Source organism: Oryzias melastigma, linkage group LG14 (genome assembly GCF_002922805.2).
Source record: "Oryzias melastigma strain HK-1 linkage group LG14, ASM292280v2, whole genome shotgun sequence".
Classification (NCBI taxonomy): Eukaryota; Metazoa; Chordata; class Actinopteri; order Beloniformes; family Adrianichthyidae; genus Oryzias; species Oryzias melastigma.
This window is the reverse complement of record NC_050525.1, coordinates 6,701,956-6,721,462: the sequence shown is the minus strand read 5'-3', so window position 1 is coordinate 6,721,462 and position 19,507 is coordinate 6,701,956. Positions and strand designations below refer to the sequence as shown.

Here is a 19,507-nt window from a genome sequence, read left to right as displayed (position 1 = left end):
TAATTAGTTAGATTACTAAATTACTTGATTTATAACGCCGTTAGTAACGCCGTTATACTTAAACGGCGTTAGTCCCAACACTGGATTTAGGTATGAATTTATTTGGATAATTAAATGTGAATATTTGCCTATTATTCCAAATAAACTTGGTTTGTTCTGTCTTGATGAAGACATGTCTGCTCAGTTTCTTCCGCTGTGTTCCTTAAAAAAGATTCATCCTCTAAATTTAGCATCTCAGGCTCGTCATATGAGCTGTTCCGATCCGGAAGGTCTGCTTATGTCACTGAAGCAGTTTTTTTTAAATCACACAACTGCTTCAACATTTATTCATGTGTCTGTGAAGTAGCTTCATCTTTTCTTTATCAGTGACTCAGATCTGTCACCAGAACCGCTGCAGCTTCTGTTCCACAAAGCAAGATTAGCAAAAACTCTGTTCCTTCAAGAATTCAATCTGATTTTACAGCTGTCAGTGAAGAACCTGAATGAACATCACCTGCTGAAGGGAAATATAATATGAGTAATATAGTAATACTATATAATAATAAAAATGTAATAATATTAATGAGTAATATAACATTACAGCTCGGATACAGTCTCACCTTGTGAGCTAAATCAGGGGTCTCCAAACTTCTTCCAGTAAGAGTCACTGTTTTCTTCTGTGATGTGGAGCTGGAGTCAGCTTACAGCTGACAGGAAGAAGTGTAACCCCCACAATGTCGTTTATGCAAATATGTGTTTTATTTTAGACCAGCAGTAATGTCATGTGCTTTTAGGATTTTCTTGGAGCTTCTTGTAATGTGGTTCAAAGATGTTCCCATCACTCTTTACTACTGATGTCACAGGCATTCGGTTTTATTGATCATATTCTAAATATGAATACTTCTTCAACTGGTTGTTTTGTGGATGTTTGGTTGATATGTAACGGAACATATCAGCATAAAAAATTATTAAGACCGTGTGTTCATGTCATATCAACAGATCTTCATCTTACCCTGTGGAAAGGGTTTTACAGTTTTCAAACTTTACAAGCTCGGCAGTAAATACAGGAATTAGCTGTAGTACAGACACCGACCACCAGAGAGCGCCAAAAGACAGAAATGAAAGAAATTTAAACCGCAAGCGACTTGCGTGTTAAGTCAAATCTACTTTTGTATACTCCAAATTATTTTATGTAGTCATTCCTTGCACTTTTATTTTGTTTATCTTCTATTTTCTATTCATTATTTGTATGTCAGTATTAGTGCGCAATGTATTTTAATACTTTTGAGAACTTGGACAACTAGTTACAAAGAGCATGAGTTCGAATCCAACTCTGGCAGAGGGTCTTGATTTACTTGTTACTGAAAATACTCAATAACGTGCAAAACTATAACGCAGATGTTTCTGCAGGCAAAACCTGCCTCTTTTTCAACGTTGCTGCCGAATGAATGAACAAGATCGTATTCGTTCATGTGGCAATACATGTCGGGGGATTAGCTCAGATGGTAGAGCGCTCGCTTAGCATGCGAGAGGTAGCGGGATCGATGCCCGCATCCTCCAAACTTTTCAATTTTTCTTCAATAAGGTGATATCATTCTTATGAAAAAAACATTTTTTCTTTGGGTTCTAACTTCTAAGTTGCTTGTTATTTACTTCGTTTTTTCTCAATGTCTTTCAGTCTTTTTTAAACAAGAAATTTTAAAATGAAAAACAAAAAAATACCGACATTGACCTCAGACAGGCACTGTTTTCTATGGGGTCAAATTCGGATCAGCTTAGAGTGAATAAAAAACAGACGGAAAACTTGAAAATTTGACATTTTAACTGAAAAAAAAAATGAAAATTTGAAAACTAAAGAAAAACTAAAAACTTTAAAACAAGACATTGTACAATTGAAAAAAGAATTCTCTGAAAATTGAAATAAAAAATGTTAAAAAATTTGAAAAAAACTGAATTTTTGAAACGTTTTTTTTAAATTGAAAGAATGAAAACTTGAAATAAATCTTAAAAATTTGAAAAATAGACATTGTAACTGAAAAAAAGAAAAATTGAAAACTGAAGAAAAAATAAAAATTTGAAAACAAGACATTGTAAAAATTTGAAAAAAAGAATCCCCTGAAAATTAAAAACAAGGTTTCAAATTTTTTGAAAAAAACAATATTTGAAACATTTTTTTAATTGAAAAAAATGAACACTTGAAATAAATCATGAAAATTTGAAAACTAGACATTGTAACTGGAAAAAAAAAGAAAATTTGAAAACTGAAAAAAAAAGTAAAAATTTGAAAACAAGACATTGTAAACTTGAAAAAAAAATCCCTGACAATTAAAAAAAAAGTTTGGAAAATTTGACAAAAAAAATTGAAAATTTGAAAACTGAAGTAAAAGTAAATATTTGAAAACAAGAAATTGTAAATTCAATATAAAAATCGCTGAAAATTAAAAAAAAAAAAAGTTAGGAAAACTTAAAAAAACGTAAATTTTGAAAACCGAAGAAAAGTTAAAAATTTAAAAACAAAGCATTGTAAAATTTGAAAAAAGACCCCCCTGAAAATTGAAAAAAAAGTTTTAAGAATTTGAAAAAAACAGAATATTTGAAACATTTTTTTTAATTGAAAAAAATGAAAACTTGAAATAAATCTTGAAATTTTGACATTGTAACTGGAAAAAAAGGAAAATTTGAAAACTGAAAAAAAGTAAAAATTTGAAAGCAAGACATTGCAAATTTGAAAAAAAATCCCTGAAAATTAAAGAAAAAAAGGTTGTAAAATTTGAAAACTGAAGAAAAAGTAAATATTTGAAAACAAGACATTGTAAATTTGAAAAAAGAATCCCCTGAAAATTGAAAAAAAATGTTTTAAAAGTTTGAAAAAAACTGAATATTTGAAACTTTTTTTTTTTAAATTGAAAAAAAATTAAAATTTGAACTAAATGTTGAAAATTTGAAAAATATACACTGTAACTGAAAAAAATGAAAATGTGAAAACTGAAAAAAGCAAAAATTTGAAACCAAGACATTGTACATTTGAAAAAAAATCCCTGAAAATTAAAGAAAAAAAGTTTTAAAAATTTGAAAAAAAAATGAAAATTTGAAAACTGAAGAAAAAGTAAATATTTGAAAACAAGACATTGTAAATTTGAAAAAACAATCCCCTAAAAATTGAAAAAAATGTTTTGAAAATTGGAAAAAAAACAGAAAAAATCGAAACATAAAAATTACTGATTGAAAAAAAAATATCTATTAGTAACAGCTGCTGTTTTGAATTTTCATTTTTTTTCTGAGTCTTCACTTGCAGTCCTCAGTTTTACAGTTTCAATTTTCATTTTGAAGTTTTCACTGCTGAGCTGAGCCAAAGTTTACTTGGGGGCGGGGCTTTGAGCTCATTGGTTACCCGAAAATGGATCTCATGATTCCCCAAGAAGTAATGGTGATGTAATGATTGGCCACTGGGACATGTTTTCCATGGGGGGGCAGATGACTCCTCACTACACGTTTTATACACTTTTCTCAGAAACATATGAATATTTTTTCACTTTTCTCTCCTTTTTGTCTCACTGTTCAAACTTGCATAGAAAAATAAGTCTACCATTAAGATGAAAACACGGATCTATTCACAATGAAGATTTATCTAACGCTGCCAAGCTGCATGTGAAAAAGGCACAGAGATCATTGACAAGATCAACAGCAAAGTCGCACTGAAAAAGATCCACCAAACAGCGAGACTGCGAAAGGTACACCGCGATACTAGTGAGGTAAAACTGCACTGTGATACTGCTCTCCCTAAGTTTGATCGAAGTGGGGTGACGCAGGCGGAGACATAAACAGACAATGGTCTGCAGCAGAAAAAACGTCACATCACCATTACCTCTTGGGGAATCGTGGGATGCATTTTTGGGTTGCCAATGAGCTCAAAGCCCCGCCCCCTTGTAAAATTAGGCTCAGATCAGGAGCGAAAATTCGAAAATCAGAATTGAAACTGTAAAACTGACGACTGAAAGTGAAGACTCCGGGAATTTTTTTTTTTATAATTTTTATATTTCAATTTCTTTTATTTCAAGTTTTTATTTTTATTTTTTTATATTCAAGATTTATTTCAAGTTTTGTTTTTTTATTTTTATTTTTTTATATTCAAGATTTATTTCAAGTTTTGTTTTTTTATTTGTTTTTCAAATTTTCTTTTTTTTCTTCAAATTTTCAAAACATTTTTTTCAAATTTTCAGGGTTTTTTTTTCCAAATTTACAATGTCTTGTTTTCAAATTTTCACTTTTTTGTCAGTTTTCAAATTTTCATTTTTTTCAGTTACAATGTCTATTTTTCAATTTTTTTAATCTGTTTTTTCGTTCACTTTAAGCTGATCCTGATTTCCTCATAGCTTTCCTTCAAAGTGACGATGTCTTATGAGTGACCCTGGTGTCCTCTTCTCAGGTGAGAACCTTCTACCTGACATGTTTCTGGATGTTTGTTGTTTGTGCCGCAGATTCTGATTTTCCTCAGCTCCCCACCTTTAAAGTTCTGTCACCCAGAGCCTTCACTTAAACAGCGACACAGTCACATTTGAGGAAGTGGTTTTATTTTACCATCAGAGGGTGACAGGGATCTCAACACTTCAACAACAACAGAACATTTCTGGAGATTGACAGGTTGATCCAAAACCCGTGCTCCTGTTTTTTCACAGGCAGTATTTAGCGATGTGTGCCGCTTCGATTACAGTGTGGTGCTGATGCCCGGCAGCTGGTGAGAATATGATGGGAGCCTGAGATGTGGGCAGTGGAGAGCAGTCTTCATGAAGCCCGTATTCATGCTCCAACAGCAGCTGGAGCTGCACGTTTTCTCGGCTTACGTCGTCTTTGTCTTCCCTCAGAGCTTCCCGCTGCAGCAGAGCTTTGCTGAGATGCTGCTGCAGGTCCAGATCGTCCTCAGGGTCCTGCAGAACGAGCCAGGTGAGCGGATCATCAGCAAGACCATGGAAACCTCCTGTGCTGCATAATGATGCTTTATAATGCAGCAATGCTCAACTGGTGGGTTCCAACCAAAACTTAAGTTGCCAACTTTTTCTGTGTTTTAAATAAATCATCAAATAAAGCAATAAAACAAGGCACCTCTTTTATTTTGAAATTTTACTTTGAGTTAAAGAAATGCAACTGGTTCACAGGCATCACACTGAACACGATTCACGGGCGGGGGCGGCCAGTTTCAATGTTAGGTTCAACGTTTCATAAAATAAATATTGTACATTATTCTTTTGAAATGGGTCAAGTTGCCTTTTATTATTTACATAAAATTGTGTCAACAGCGTTCAGCTGTCAGCTTTGCCGTTCTAAATGCGAACGCCGGAAGTAACGTTTCACTTTGTCGGCCCCGTCTCCATTCTGTCTGACGTCACTGTGAACAGGGTCTTTGTCAGGTGATCTGCTTTTCCTCTTTTTGTTCCTCCGTGGGTTTTTGTCGTGTTTTGGTTTATTTATCAAATGTCTACCATCAAGCCCAGTTTCCTGCATTTTGGGTTTAAACTAGGGCTGTCAGATTTGTCGCGTTAAAAACGCATTAATCTGACGTGTGCTTGACGCCGACAATTTTTTTGACGCATTAATCGCGGACTTTCTCATACATGCCTTTCCATACCGCGCCCGCGGGCGTCCCGCCGTCCAACTCACCGGCTGCTCTCACACTAGATCACGGGCGGGTCTCCAAACACCGAGCTGCGAGCTAAAACCGGCCGGCGCTAGGACCTGGAGAGTTCCTGCACCCTAACCCGGCTCCGGTTCGCGTCCAGTACCACGTCTGGTGGTACCGGCTCGCGTCCGGCGCCGAGAGCTGCGCACCCCCGACGTTCCGAACAGCAAGCGCACCGGGGGACGTTTTAAATGTTCTGGAGGTTTAAGCGTGATCCAGCCCCAGCATAGCGGTCTGTCTGCCGGCATATTCATCGCGAGATCCGCTGGACACGTCGCTGCATCGAGCTGCAGCCAGAGAACGCGGCGGCAGTAACAGACTGTCAAACTATCCACAGTGTATCCCGCTTTTCTCAGTCTTTAATGTTTTAAAAAACAAAAGTTAATTGGAAATGATAAATCTCTATTTCATTGATTACTGTAGTTCAGCAGAGGAGGAAAAGATTTGGTCCTGACAAAAAATGAAAATGAAAGTGTTATGGAAATTTTATTTTTGATGTTTTTTTAATTATATTTTACTAAACGTTTATTTAATTTTTTTAATTTAAAATTCCCTTCACTTGCACTTGGGCTTTTGTTAGGCATTTTATGTTACACCCTTTTATTGTTAAGAAAGTTTATCTCAATACAATGTTACAAAATAAAGTATTTCTGATGAAAACTATTAATTTTGTCATTCTTGTTTTCATAATTAATGTAGAACTACTAAATTCCACGAACCACACATTTTTTTTCCTTAAAAAAAGGCCAAATGTAAATTTGCGATTAATCGCGAGTTAACTCTGGACAAAATGCGATTAATCGCGATTAAGAATTTTAATCGCCTGACAGCTCTAGTTTAAACACATTTTTCTGGCTTTGACAGTTGAACCCAAAGAGACTCTTGCTCTATATTCACAGCCGGCTAAACTCTCTTTTGCATCCTGTTCTCTAAACACACGGTTTGTCATGATTTCAAAGATTTTAATACCAAATATTGAGAAACTGAATCAAAACTTAAAGAAGACAATTTTAATCAGAAAATAATATAAACATATTATTCAGTTTCAGACTTGTAGTGAGAAAGCTATGAGCTTATGATGAATATGGTTCTTTTATTTTGAAAATCACCCTGCGTTTTATTTTGTACTTATTTCCTACAACTTCCTGTCCCTGTACAATCTATGTCCTGAATTGATGCGCCGCACTCTTTCGTCTGGCTAAAGTAGAAACGGACTCCTGGACTATTTCTGAAATACACTCTACAAAAATAAAAACACAACACTTTTGTTTTTGGTCCCATTTTTCATGAGATGGACTTAAAGATCTCAAATTCATTCCAGATACACAATATTACCAATTCTCTCAAACATTGTTCACAAATCTGTCTAAATGTGTGATAGTGAGCACAGGTGTGCCACATCAAGATGCTGATCTGACCTCATGATTAGTGCACAGGTGTGGCTTAGACTGCCCATGATAAAAGGCCACTCTGAAATGTGCAGGTTTTTTTTGCTTTATTTGGGGTCTGGGGACCCAGAACCAGTCAGTATCTGGTGTGACCACCATTTGCCTCATGCAGTGCAACACATCTTCTCCAAATAGAGTTGATCAGATTGTCAATTGTGGCCTGTGGAATGTTGGTCCACTCTTCTTCAATGGCTGTGTGAAGTTGCTGGATATTAGTGGAACTGGTACACGCTGTCGTATACGCCGGTCAAGCACATCTCAAACATGCTCAATGGGTGACATGTCTGGTGAGTATGCTGGCTATGCAAAAACTGGGACACTTTCAGCTTCCATTATTGTGTACAGATCCTTGAAACATGGGGCTGTGCACTATCTTGCTGAAACATGAAGTGATGTTGATGGATGTATGGCACAACAATGGGCCTCAGGGTCTCATCACCGTATCAAAATGCCATCAATAAAATGCACCTGTGTTTTTCGTCCAGGACAGATGCCTGCCCATACCATAACCCCACCACCACCATGGGCCACTCCATTCACAACATTGACATCAGCAAAGCGCTCACCCACACGACGCCACACACATCTGCCCTGAACAATGTAAACCCAGATTCATCCTTGAAGAGAACACCTCTCCAACGTGCCAGACGCCATCGAATGTGAGCATTTGCCACTCAAGTCTGTTACCACGACGATCTGGAGTCAGGTTAAGACCCGATGAGGACGACAAGGATGCAGTTGAGCCTCTCTGAGATGGTTTCTGACGGTTTGTGCAGAAATTGTTTGGTTGTGCAAACCAATTGTTTAGCAGCGGTCTGAGTGGCTGGTCTCAGACGATCCCGCAGGTGAACCTGCTGGATGTGGAGGTCCTGGGCTGGTGTGGTTACACGTGGTCTGCAGTTATGAGGCCGGTTGGATGTACTGCCATATTTTCTGAAACGCCTTTGGAGACGGATTGTGGTGTAGAAATGAACATTGAATGCAGGAGCAACAGATCTGGTTGACATTCCTGCTGTCAGCATGCCGATTGTACGCTCTCTCAATGCTTGTGACATCTGTGGCATTCTCCTGTGAGACAAAGCTGCGCATTTCAGGGTGGCCTTTTATTGTGGGCAGTCAAAGGAACACCTGTGCACCAATCATGATGTCAGATCAGCATCTTGATGTGGCACACCTGTGAGGTGGGATGGATTATCTCAGCAAAGCAGAAGTGCTCACTATCACACATTTAGACACATTTGTGAACAATGTTTGAGAGAAATGGTCATATGACACAATCCCACTACCTCTCTCCAGAGCTTAGAAGCTGTTAACACATTGAGATCTTATTTTTCATTGAAGACAAGGAAGTTGTTTTTTTGACTCTGTTGAGTTTCCATTTTTGCTCACAGACGTTTGGGAAATCAGACCCATATATTGTAGAAAAAAGCATTTAACTAAAGTGTTTGTTACAATTTTATTCCAAAATGCTTTTCTATTCATGTGTTTCCGTTTTGTGTGTGCTCTTGCCATCTGCAGTAATGGCATCTCAGACACTTTAAACTGTGTTTTTTTTTCACAATAAAATAATCTGTTGGTTAAGCTTGGATTCTGAAAAAGTGGGTCAGAAGTTCATGGCTATGGAGAACAGTCAGTTCCATGATGAAACCAGTTCAGAACCGCTGGCATGTTAGAAGCATCATTGGACCAAGCACAGAGCCTTGAGGTACTCCATGACTGACTCTACTATGAGAGGAAGTCTCACCATTTACAACAGGAGTGTCAAACTCAATCAAAGATTTATTGAACACTCTAATCTAGGTGGTTCTCTTTACCCTTTGGGCACTAAAGTGGTTCTGCAGAACTGAGTCTGTCTGCATCCAAAACTGGTTTCTTGTTTGCCTCAACTATTGGTGAATAACCCAAAGATCCAATATCACTTAGCTGCCAATAAAAGTGGGCGGGGCATAACCTAAAGCAGGCAGTGGTTGAAGAACAGGATTGGTTGACATTCAGTTGTTGCCCACCTTCCTGCTCCGCCCTGCTCCTTACCTGTGTGTGCTCCTCAGGGGGGAGGTGTAGGGGGGCAAACAGTTGTGGTAAAACTTCATGCTTCAACTTGAGGCCCATCTTGGCGGCTCGCAGCACCTTCTCTCCCTGGAACAGCAGAGTCAGAGATGAGGGAGGAGCTGGGTGGTTTGGCGGCAGGTGCACAGGTGTGCAGCGCTTCACCTGGGCGATGGTGGCCTGCAGTTTCTCAGCGGCAGCGTCCCCCTGCACTGCGAGCCGGAGGAGCTGCTCCTTTGTTTCCAGGCGACCCAGAACCTCCTGACCCTGGGCCTGGTAAAACCGGAGGTTCATCTGGTTCCTGCAGCTGGTCAGGTTCTCCTCCATAAACTCCTTCTCCCTCTCACTGACTCTCAGCCGGTCTCTCAGCTGCTCAGCGCTGCTCTGGAGGAGAAACACAGCCTAGATTTGAGAACTGACCCCCCACCACACAATCTTGCTTGTTTTTCTCCACTGAAATTGGTGTTGGTGTTTGTTTCATGTACTTGATGAAAACTAAAGGGTAAGCAAACCCCAAATCAACTTATTCTGGCTTTTGACCTCTGTAAATGGAACTTTAAAAGTGCTGTGTGTTAAAATAAACTTGTTTAAATCTTGAAAATATAGTCTAAAAGCGTCTGTGTGCTGCCCCCTACACGTTGAAACGAGGTTTCACAGTTGAATTTTGTGATTGGTTAGCTGTTGTAAGTCCCAGAAGTTTCACCTCATCAGGCCTGTCGCTGCATTTTCGGTATGCAGAAGCAAATCGGTTACACCGCTCTCCCGCATGGGCGACCCAAACGTCACTTCCGCTAAAGCATTTTCCGGTCTTCAGACGGTAACATCAATAATAACCTCGTTTGATGTTAATATAGCACTTAAAATGTTTATCATAGTGAAAACATTCACTTATTGTTGAAAAAACCAAAGGAAAAAGACACTTTAAGGATCAGGACCTTACGATCTTGCAGTGACTACAAACAGACTACAAATGTTTTCTTCTTCTGCTGTTTTACATGACGGCAGTTTACTCCCTGAGCTAAGAGGATACAGCGACATTTCAAGACATTTTATTTTATTCTGTGATCCAAATACATTATTAACTCGTTTAGCTCTTTTTCGCACTGTAATCTAGTCAGCAGAAGCTCTCGGTTGTTGAGAAAAACATAAATTCATGTGATCAAGGAGTTTTACTGTTTGGAAATGACTCTGTGGTTTAGTGGGTGAAGAGCGGAAGTGACGTGTGGTTCGCGCACGCGGGGTGAGCGGTGCAACCGATTTGCTTCCGCATACCGAAAATGCAGCGACAAAGCTCTGGGCTCCAGTATAAAAGCCCCGCCCACTTTTGAACTCTCAACACGTTCGAGAGTTGAGATCACCATGTGACCATTTCAGCTCAACCCACAACGCTAGGAGTGGCGGAGCTCACCCCACGATGTTGTAAACGGTAGAGCTCACTCTGCCGTGCTGATGCTGAGAGCGGCACCATAATCATCATGAACAGACCTCTGGGAACAATTTGAAAATATATCAAATAATGATGATAAATGGTAAATAGTGTATACTTAAGTACCGCTTTTCTACCTTCCTCAAAGGCCCAAAGCGTTTACAGTCACAGACGCATTCACACACTGATGGGGGCTCCGCTAATGAACACTGACCCAACCCCCACCTGAGCCAATGTGGGGTTCAGTGTCTGCCCAAGGACACTTTGACACAAGGGCGGGCAAGGCGGGAATATTTTGGAGTTAAGCTAATATTTAAGCAACATGCTAAGGTTTTTGGCTAATTTGTTATGTTCTGAGGTTTTTTAGGCTATGTTCCTGTTGCTGCTGCCTGGCCTCTTCGTCATCCAGTCCCTGTGGCTCACCTGGCAGGTGAGGCCGATGTCCCCTGATCGCCACCAGCTGTCTATTTAAGGCAGAAGAGGCCACATCAAGCCAGGCAGGGAGCCGAGCAGCAGACTGGGTTTGGTTTGGTTTGTCATGTCTCGTCTCATTCATTCATCTTCTTAACCGCTTTGTCCCTTTCGGGGTCACCAGAGCCTAACCCGGCTACTGATGGGTGAAGGCAGGGTCCACCATGGACAGGTCTCCAGTCTGTCTCATGGCCTCAATCACACACCCATCCACTCTCACATTCACACCTAGGGACAATTTAGAGTCACCAATGAACCTATGAAGCATGTTTTTGGACGGTGGGAGGAAGCTGGAGTCCCCGGTGAAAACCCACGCATGCACGGGGAGAACATGCAAACTCCACACAGAAAGGTCCCAGCCGGGATTTGAACCGGGGCCTTCTCGCTGTGAGGCAAGAGCGCTAACCACTGCGCCACCGTGCAGCCCTCGTCTCGTCTCTTTTACTCCTTTTTCGTCCTCAACACTCTTAGATTGCTGGGTTTTGTTGTGTTAGTTTGGGGTTGGACCTTGGTAGTTCTGATTTGCGGCCTTGTTTCATTTCTGTTCTTTAGGTAGCTTTAGTTATGCAGCCATTATCAGGAGCTGCTGACTCTGACGGTTGTCATGTCTGGGTCAGCAGTCTCCATGACTTATATACGTTTGGCCAAGGTTCCAACTCTGTTTTGGTTTGTCTTTTTGCTTCACCAGCTCACTAATTATTTGATCTTCATTTCAGGACACAGGTCTTTGTTGTTTTAATAAATTGTGTTCCTTTTTTACTTTCTGTGTCCAGTTTTCGTTACCGTCCCCTTCCCCCCCCCAGATTCGAGCCGGGTTTACTCCCAGAGGATGTAACAGGAAAATTTGGAGTTTAGCTCATATTTAAGCTACACACTAAATATTTTAGCAAAATTGGCATGTAATAGGGATTTATAAGCAATTTTACTACACAATTTTAAGAAATTTAGATTAATTTCAGTGCTCTTTCATAGTTCTTTAACAAAATTTACAGTCTTTTAGCAAATTTAACATTTTACAAATGGCTTTTTCATTTTCAGTAAATCTCTGCAGTAATTAAAGTCAGTTGCGTCGCCATTTTAAGCAAAAAGCCAAAAAGCATTCACAGTAATATTATCACAGGTAATGCAACTTTTCTAGTTTAATCTTGTTTTAATACCAGAAACTAATGAAGTACAGAGGCTGCACGATTCATTAAAAGTTTAATATCAGGACTCCCTTGAAAAAGAGATCGATGGATCTCAATGGGATTTTTTTCCTGGTTAAATAATGGTTAAATAAAAAAATAAATAATAAACTATCTTCTTTGTTTTTAGTTAGTTTAAAGTTAATGATGGTTAAGATGAGTGTTTTACATCCAGTTTGCTCATGACCCGATTAGTCGAGTAATCGGATAAAATAATCGGTGATTAGTCGACTAATAAAATAATCGTTTGTGGCAGCTCTACGGCTCACAGAGATCAACCTTAAACTTCATGTGTGTCTGACATCAGTCGGTCCTCCTGCTCTGTCTCTGAGTCCACACCTTCAGTCTCAGCGTGATCTCCAGTTGTTGAGTGACATGATCCAGCCGAAGAGCCAGCTCCTCCTCGTTCTTCTTCAAACTGTTGATGTTTTGCTTCAGAGATCTGAGGACGGTGGAGATGCTCTCGTGCAGAGTGTCTCCTAACCCCACTTGAACGTTCTGTTCACAGAAGCAAAGACATGCCAGGAGAGATGAAGCTGGGAGGATCAATCAGGCTGTGACTCAAATACCTCTGAGTCGGAAAAGGTGGAGAACCAGCTCTCTCTTTCTGTGGAGATGTTTTTTATCTCCTGCATGGTGTCTTTGTGGTGCTGATCTGCAGACTCCACTTTGCTCTGGAGTTTGTCCTGCTGCTCCTCAGACTGCACAAACATTTGTTGCCTGCAAACATCATCTGCAAGTCAAATCTATGACAAAGTGGTGTTCACCCCATCAAGTCCGAACAAGAATGAGAGGCTCCAGTGTTTGTGTTCTTTGATTTACTGAAACTCTTCAACCCTGAACACGATCAATGTCATTCCAGTAGATTCTGAAGGAGACAAGCGGCGTGAGCCCAGGCCGCTTGTCTCCTTCAGAATCTACTGGAATGACATTGATCGTGTTCAGGGTTGAAGAGTTACAGTATGTTCAAAAATGTACTTCTCAGAGCTGCTTGAGGAGCTCAAATCCTGCAGGTTTCCTCCCCAGTGCTGGTGCAGAAACTTCATCCGCTTGAGGTCCTGAGCCAGAAGGTGGTCCAGGTGCTGCAGGTGACTGGCCTGCACCTGCGCGGTCTGACGCTCCGCCCCCTGCAGGTCCCCCACCAGCTTCTGCAACACGAGTGCACTCACAGTTTACATGCAGACACTGCGAGGAGCTGAGGAACTGTGAGAACATTCACCTCAGTGATAAAGTCCAGCTCGTCCACCTCCCTCTCAAACGTCTGCTGGAATACTGAAATGTTCCCTCGTAGCTCAGCAACCCGAGCCTGACGCAGGAGAGACCTCCAGCGGTCGGTCACCTTCAGCAGGTTCACCGCCGTGTTCTTCTGCTCCTTCTGCAGCTTGTCCTGATTTACAAAGACGAGGAGAATTCTGAAAGGTTCTTCAAGCAGTAAAGCTTCTGAAAGCAGTAAAGCTTATTATGATAGGTCATCCTAGCATTATTTGTGCTTTTTTTTCCTGATTTTTTTTCTTCCTGCATTGAAAACAATGTTGTCCATTTTTAAGCTCAGAGTTGGGTTAAAAACAACTCGGTTTCTAGCAGAACTTCTGTCCCTGAGCTTCTCAGAGCTCCAGCTGGTTCATGTGGACCAACACGTCAGAGGTGTCCTTTGGTGTTAAACCATAGAGAGACATAAGCCGTTTCAAAGTCTACTCCCTGAGCAACAGGAAGTCTGAGGTGCTCACACTTCCTGGTTTTCTTTAGGAACCAAGCAGCAGCATTCTGGACGAGTCCAGTAAAGTACTGGTCTGTCAGACGTGATCCTAATCCTTTCATTGGACGATCGGATGTTGGGTGGCTGTGACGCAGAGGTCAGCTCTATGATGGATTGTTCCGTTCCCGCTCTGCCCTGAAGAAGGTTGGAAGCTCTTTCGTGGTAGATGCGGTTTACCTTCAGGAATAGTGTCAGCATCTCCTCCTTCTTCTTGGACATCTCCTCCTCAGCCTGGACTCTGTGCTGCAGCTGCACCAAGCGCTCCTCTTCTGTCCTCCCCAAACTCTTCTTTGCTTTTTTTGGCATGACACCTCTTCCACCTGTTTGGATTAAATGTCAGAGAAGTGACCCATTAAAATCTAAACAAGTAAAGGTGTACCTGTAGAACTTAAAGACTTGGACACACTGACGGCTGTACGTAACACATGAATAGCACTTTGGTTCCCTTTAAAACTCACATTGGATACGTCAGTTCACACGAAAGAGTCAAGAGTTATTTTGAAAACCAACTGGATCTTTTGAGTTCAGTTCCTCTTTGAAAACATCTTCTGATTCACTAATGGCAGCACAGGAATGTGGGCTGAATTAGTTTTTTTTTTTGTAAGAATGAGTTTAAAAAGCAATTTACTGATAGTACAGTGGTGGAGCAGTTAGAAACTAAAGACGGTTCTTTCAGCCACTAAAGAACCTGATCTGTTCTGTGTTAGCATTCGTGCACTGATGCACACAGCAGCAGGATTAGAGTCTCATTACAGGAAGACTCTGACAAGCATGAACGGAAACGTAGAAAAGTTTTTCTGTTACATCAGATTCTGAAATTTTTAAAAACTTTTTAATTTTCATTCAGATTTTTTTTGAAACCCTTTATTTTTAATGGCCCAGAAATTCGGTGGAAAACTCACTTTTTCCGTCTCACTAGATCAGGGGTCTGCAACCTGTGGCTCTTTTATCTCTCCATGGTGGCTCTCTGGCTGAAGAAAAGTAAAATAGTAATTAAAAAAAAAATGGAGATTAGCTATTATTTTAGCAACATGCTAACGTTTTTGGCTAATGTAGTTTAGAATAGAATTCAACTTTATTGTCATTGCACATGTCTCAGGTACACAGCAACGAAATTGAAGAATTGTATGCTAATTTGGGGCTTAGCTAATAATTTAGCAACATGCTGATGTTTTCGGCTAATTTGTTATCTACTGAAGTTTTTTGAATAATATTGAATTTAGCTTCTATTTTAGAAATGGACTAACTTTTTGACTAATTTAGTTTGCTGAGGAATGTTAGGCTAGGAGTTCAGCTAGTAATTGAGCAACGAGCTAGCTTTATTTTGGCTAATTTGGCCTCTAAATAATTTTTTTATGCTAATTTGGAATTTAGCTGATATTTTAGCAATATACTAACATTTTTGGCTAATTGTTATCTACTGGAGTTTTTAAGCTAACTGAGGAATTTTAGGCTATTTAGGAAGTTCAGCTAGTAATTAAGCAGCGGGCTAGCTTTTTCGCTAATTTGGCCTCTACCAAAGGTAAAAACATTAACAATTGAGAAATGATAAATTCTTTTAATACTTTTGTTTTTGTTCGTGCCCAAAAATATACATAATTCATATTTATTAAAAAAAAAAGAAGGTCATGAATGCAAATCCAAATTTCTTAAAGACTTAAAGTAAATCTCTGCGGCTCCTTCTAGGTTTTGATCAGTAGAAAACGAGCCCAAATGACTCTTTTACTGTTAAAGGTTGCCGACCCCTGCACTAGAGCAACTAGTTGATCTAAGAGCACATCGATGTCCAGCCAGATCTGATTAGCTTCTCATGTGGTTACATGAGCAAAATATTTTTAATATCTTTTATTATATTTTCAAGTGACTGTTCACTCGTAATTTTCTTCCCCTGTGTTGTCAGTATCTTATTCTTGGTCGCACAGACCCAGAAGAAGGGTTAGAGTTAGACATTTAGCCTTGGATTAAGATCAGAGCAGGAAATGCAGCAATGAGCATCTTGGGAAATGATGTGTGAACAACAAAGTCATGAGCCTGACTGCTTAGCTCAGAGAGGCGGTGGACTCGTGCAGAGCAGCCGATCGGTCCTGTTTGCGCTCAGAACCTCCTCTAGCACACCCTGACGTCATGTCAGTCTCATGATCTGATTGGCTGGAAATCGATGTTATCTTAAGATCGACTAGTTGTTCTAGTGAGACAGAAAAAGCAAGTTTTTGTCCATCCAGTTTCTGGGCCATTAAAAATCAAGGGTTAAAAAAAATCTGAAAGAATATTCAAAGGTTCAAAAATTCAGAATGAAAATTCAAAGGTTCAAAAAAATCTGAATCTGATGAAACAGAAAAACTTCCATAGAAACACCAGCAAAGGTCATGTGACTCAATTTGGTTCACCCCATTGACTGTATCTGAGAACTGGACTCAGATGTCACCCATAGAAGACTGCTTACTTCCGGCTCCAACCAAATAGGTAATTCAGTCTCCATTTTTGACATCAGGGGTGGGCAAACTACGGCCCGGGGGCCATGTACGGCCCACTAAACCATTTAATCTGGTCTGCCATACTGGAATAAATGATATTGATCCATAGTGATGTTTTATATTTCCCTGTCATGTTGGTGTCTCACCTTAAATGGTGCACCACTATCTTGTGTTTAGGTGCAGAAAGTTATTTTGTATTCATGTTGTGTTGGAAGATTTGTTGTTTTTCTCCTATTTATGTGTGTTTTTAGAGTCAGAAAGTCATTTTTCCAATCATCCCAACACAACAAACACAGCGTTTTCCTTTGTGCGTGTTTTTCGCTGAAAGGTTTCAACCAATTGGTTAAACTGGCACTAAAATTAAAGATAGCATGCTTTTGTCCAGATTCCATGTCGTTTCTTTCTTATGAGGTCGCTTTAGAACCCTTTGTGGCCCACCAGTCCAAAAGTTTGCCCACCCCTGCTTTGGAGATATCTCCATGTTGGAGCCAAACAAGGTCAGTAAGCAGTGATTGGTCACAGTTGGTCTGATTCAACGTCTCTACGGAAATGACTCTCACCAATGAGGAATGACCTTGATGGAAGACCACGCCCCTTTTCCTTACACGAAATCTGCCAATCAAATGTTTTGAACTTGTGATGTGAGACCACATCCTTTGACTGGCATCAGTTTATAGCATGGATAGCTATCAGTATAGAAAAAATATAAACATCTTATAAATCAGTCGGATTAAGAATGGCTGTTCTGACCAATTGAATGATTGAGTAAATTACATTTAAACTAATTTTGAAACACTCTTTGGGGAGTAATTTAAACACAACTAACAGGTTATGAAGATAAAGAAAGCGATAATCATACGTGTCTTTCATGCTAGTTAGCATTAGCCCAAATGAAAAGTGACAACAGTATTCACATGTAATATTCTAAATACTGTGGCTAGTTGTGAACTTTTTTTTTTGGCCGCACGGAACTGGAGGAGAAGTTAAGGTTAGGATGTGGCTTAACGCAACCAAGGGTTCCCGATCGCGGCTGTATTTGCAGCTCACTGCGCTCCGCGCTCTAGTTGCACGACAGCTGATGGGACTTCATTAAATACAAGCGACCATTAACAGCATTTAGGATGCACTTAATACATGAGACAATGCAGGAATCTGCATCTTGGCTGACCCTATTACATGTCGCCAACATGAATTTCCATCAGGTTTTGAGCTGGTCGCACGTAAATACGCACTAATAACGTCAGCCTTAGTAAGTTAACTTCGAAGTTTGCCATGTAGGACGACACAAGTTAAATCTCTTTTGCATTTTTATTTTTGGGGTCTTTTGCTAGAAAAACAAACAATGCGCCTAACATCATTTAACGTGACTCTTGGTAGCTCCAAAAGACATCTTTTGCACTCCAAGTACTCCGCTATTTCCATATAAACAATGGTCCACTGCTCCAACTGGAAATGACTGAGCGGGTCATGTACCGACTGTGGAAGTAGTCGGGCATTTAGTCCATTTTGGCTTCTTGGATTTAGCAGGTACTTCCTGTTTGGAACGCGAGGGGGGAGGAGTCACTCAGTCCAGTTCTCAGATACCATCATTAGAACCAGACAAAGAGGGGGACCGCTGCTCCTTTGGAGAGCATCAGGAGACGTTAAAGCAGCGTCTCCAGCTTCATATAGAGCAGGGGTGTCAAACTCAAGTCCTCGAGGTCCGGCCTCCTACTGGTTTTCCAGAAATCCTGCCTCATCTGCTGCTGATTACCTGGATCAGGTGTGTTTGGCCAATAAGGAGCTTCAAAGGCAGGTTGTTTGGAAAACATGTAGGACACTGGCCCTCGAGGCCTGGAGTTCGACACCTGTGATATAGAGGCTCTTCATCGACTTTTTATCATCATCATCACCATCCACTCAAACCCGCGTCAGTGACGTCACAGCAGCGAGCTCACCGGTTCTGCAGGCCCTTTTGGTTCCGGCGTCGGTTCTAGGCGGGAAGAAAACTTTGCCTTTCAGTGCGTGAATCCACGATCAGACTCGAGCTTCACGCGAGTGTTTGTGCTCCGTCCCCATAGCAACAGCTTCGGAGAAGTTCCGCCGTCTTTCGTTCTGTAGCAGTGCGCATGCGCGTGTTTCCTCTCTCCTGACGGAGCGAGGCGTGAAAACTTTGACCTGAGAAGTTCAGCTTCTGGTTTCTAAATGAATCACGCGGATCTGAACTGGAGAGTCTTCATGGTTTGTAATGACATCAAACGTCTGCATATGATCAAAGCTTTCATTTAATGTTTTTATGTCATAAATGTTCAGTCTGGAGTTCCAGCTCTCCTTCCTGCAGAATCCTGTGTGCTTCCTTCAAAACGATGGAGCTAAATTGAGGCCATTATTATTTGAAACCAAATAAAATAAATGTAAAAAAATAAAAAATAAAGTTTGGCCAAAAAAATGTAAAATGTTTGTTTTCATCTTCAAATGTTCATTTTTTTTGCTTCAAAATTTCAATTTCAAAACTTTTTTCCACTTTCTACAAAAAAACAGGATCCACTATCTCGTTATAACTAGAAAACAAAGTTTGTTTTCTTGTCATAAGATAATCAAGAACGAAGAGTGAAGTGTCCTCTTCTCCCTTTTCCACACGGAGACTTTACCTGTTTTAAGTCTCTTTAACTTGTGAATAACAGCAAAAACAGTAGAAGAAAACACTCCACAAAGTTATTTTTAGTCAATTTTTTATTTATTTGTGGATCTATGCTCTTTTAACATCTTAATTCTGTCTCATGCACCAGCCCCCTCCCTTAATTTCCCCCAAACAAACAGGTGGACTGACAGGGCTGCAGAGAGTTTCTGCATGATGCATTCACTGAGCTCCGAATATTAGCAGCAAAATGAGGCAGTTTATCAGAGAAAATGTCAAACACCAGCACTGATCCATATACCATTGATTGATTAAATAGTGTCAACATTTCTTTTCTAAAAAAACTGTTTTGTTTTGCTGCAGACTGTATTTATTTATTTATTTATTAGCTTATTTCACAGGGACAGTGCACATCAATAGCATCGTAGCGGT

At 40.1% G+C, this 19,507-nt stretch overlaps 1 protein-coding gene and 1 non-coding gene across 2 annotated transcripts; one reads left to right on the top strand and one right to left on the bottom strand.

Moving 5' to 3' along the window:
• The first annotated feature begins 1,466 nt into the window (after window positions 1-1,466).
• Window positions 1,467-1,539, top strand: trnaa-agc. The gene has a single exon. It is a non-coding gene; the product is annotated as a tRNA-Ala (tRNA).
• Window positions 1,540-4,528: 2,989 nt separating this feature from the next.
• ccdc65 (coiled-coil domain containing 65) lies at window positions 4,529-18,554 on the bottom strand. The gene is made up of 9 exons (XM_024261256.2): window positions 18,396-18,554; window positions 14,162-14,304; window positions 13,448-13,615; window positions 13,207-13,376; window positions 12,798-12,948; window positions 12,568-12,726; window positions 9,313-9,531; window positions 9,133-9,237; window positions 4,529-4,904 (listed from the first exon to the last, which is right to left on the bottom strand). Exons 2-9 carry the CDS (start codon window positions 14,288-14,290, stop codon window positions 4,650-4,652), a joined length of 1,356 nt encoding a protein of 451 aa, XP_024117024.1. The 5' UTR covers window positions 14,291-14,304; window positions 18,396-18,554; the 3' UTR covers window positions 4,529-4,649.
• Between the last annotated feature and the right edge of the window lie 953 nt (window positions 18,555-19,507).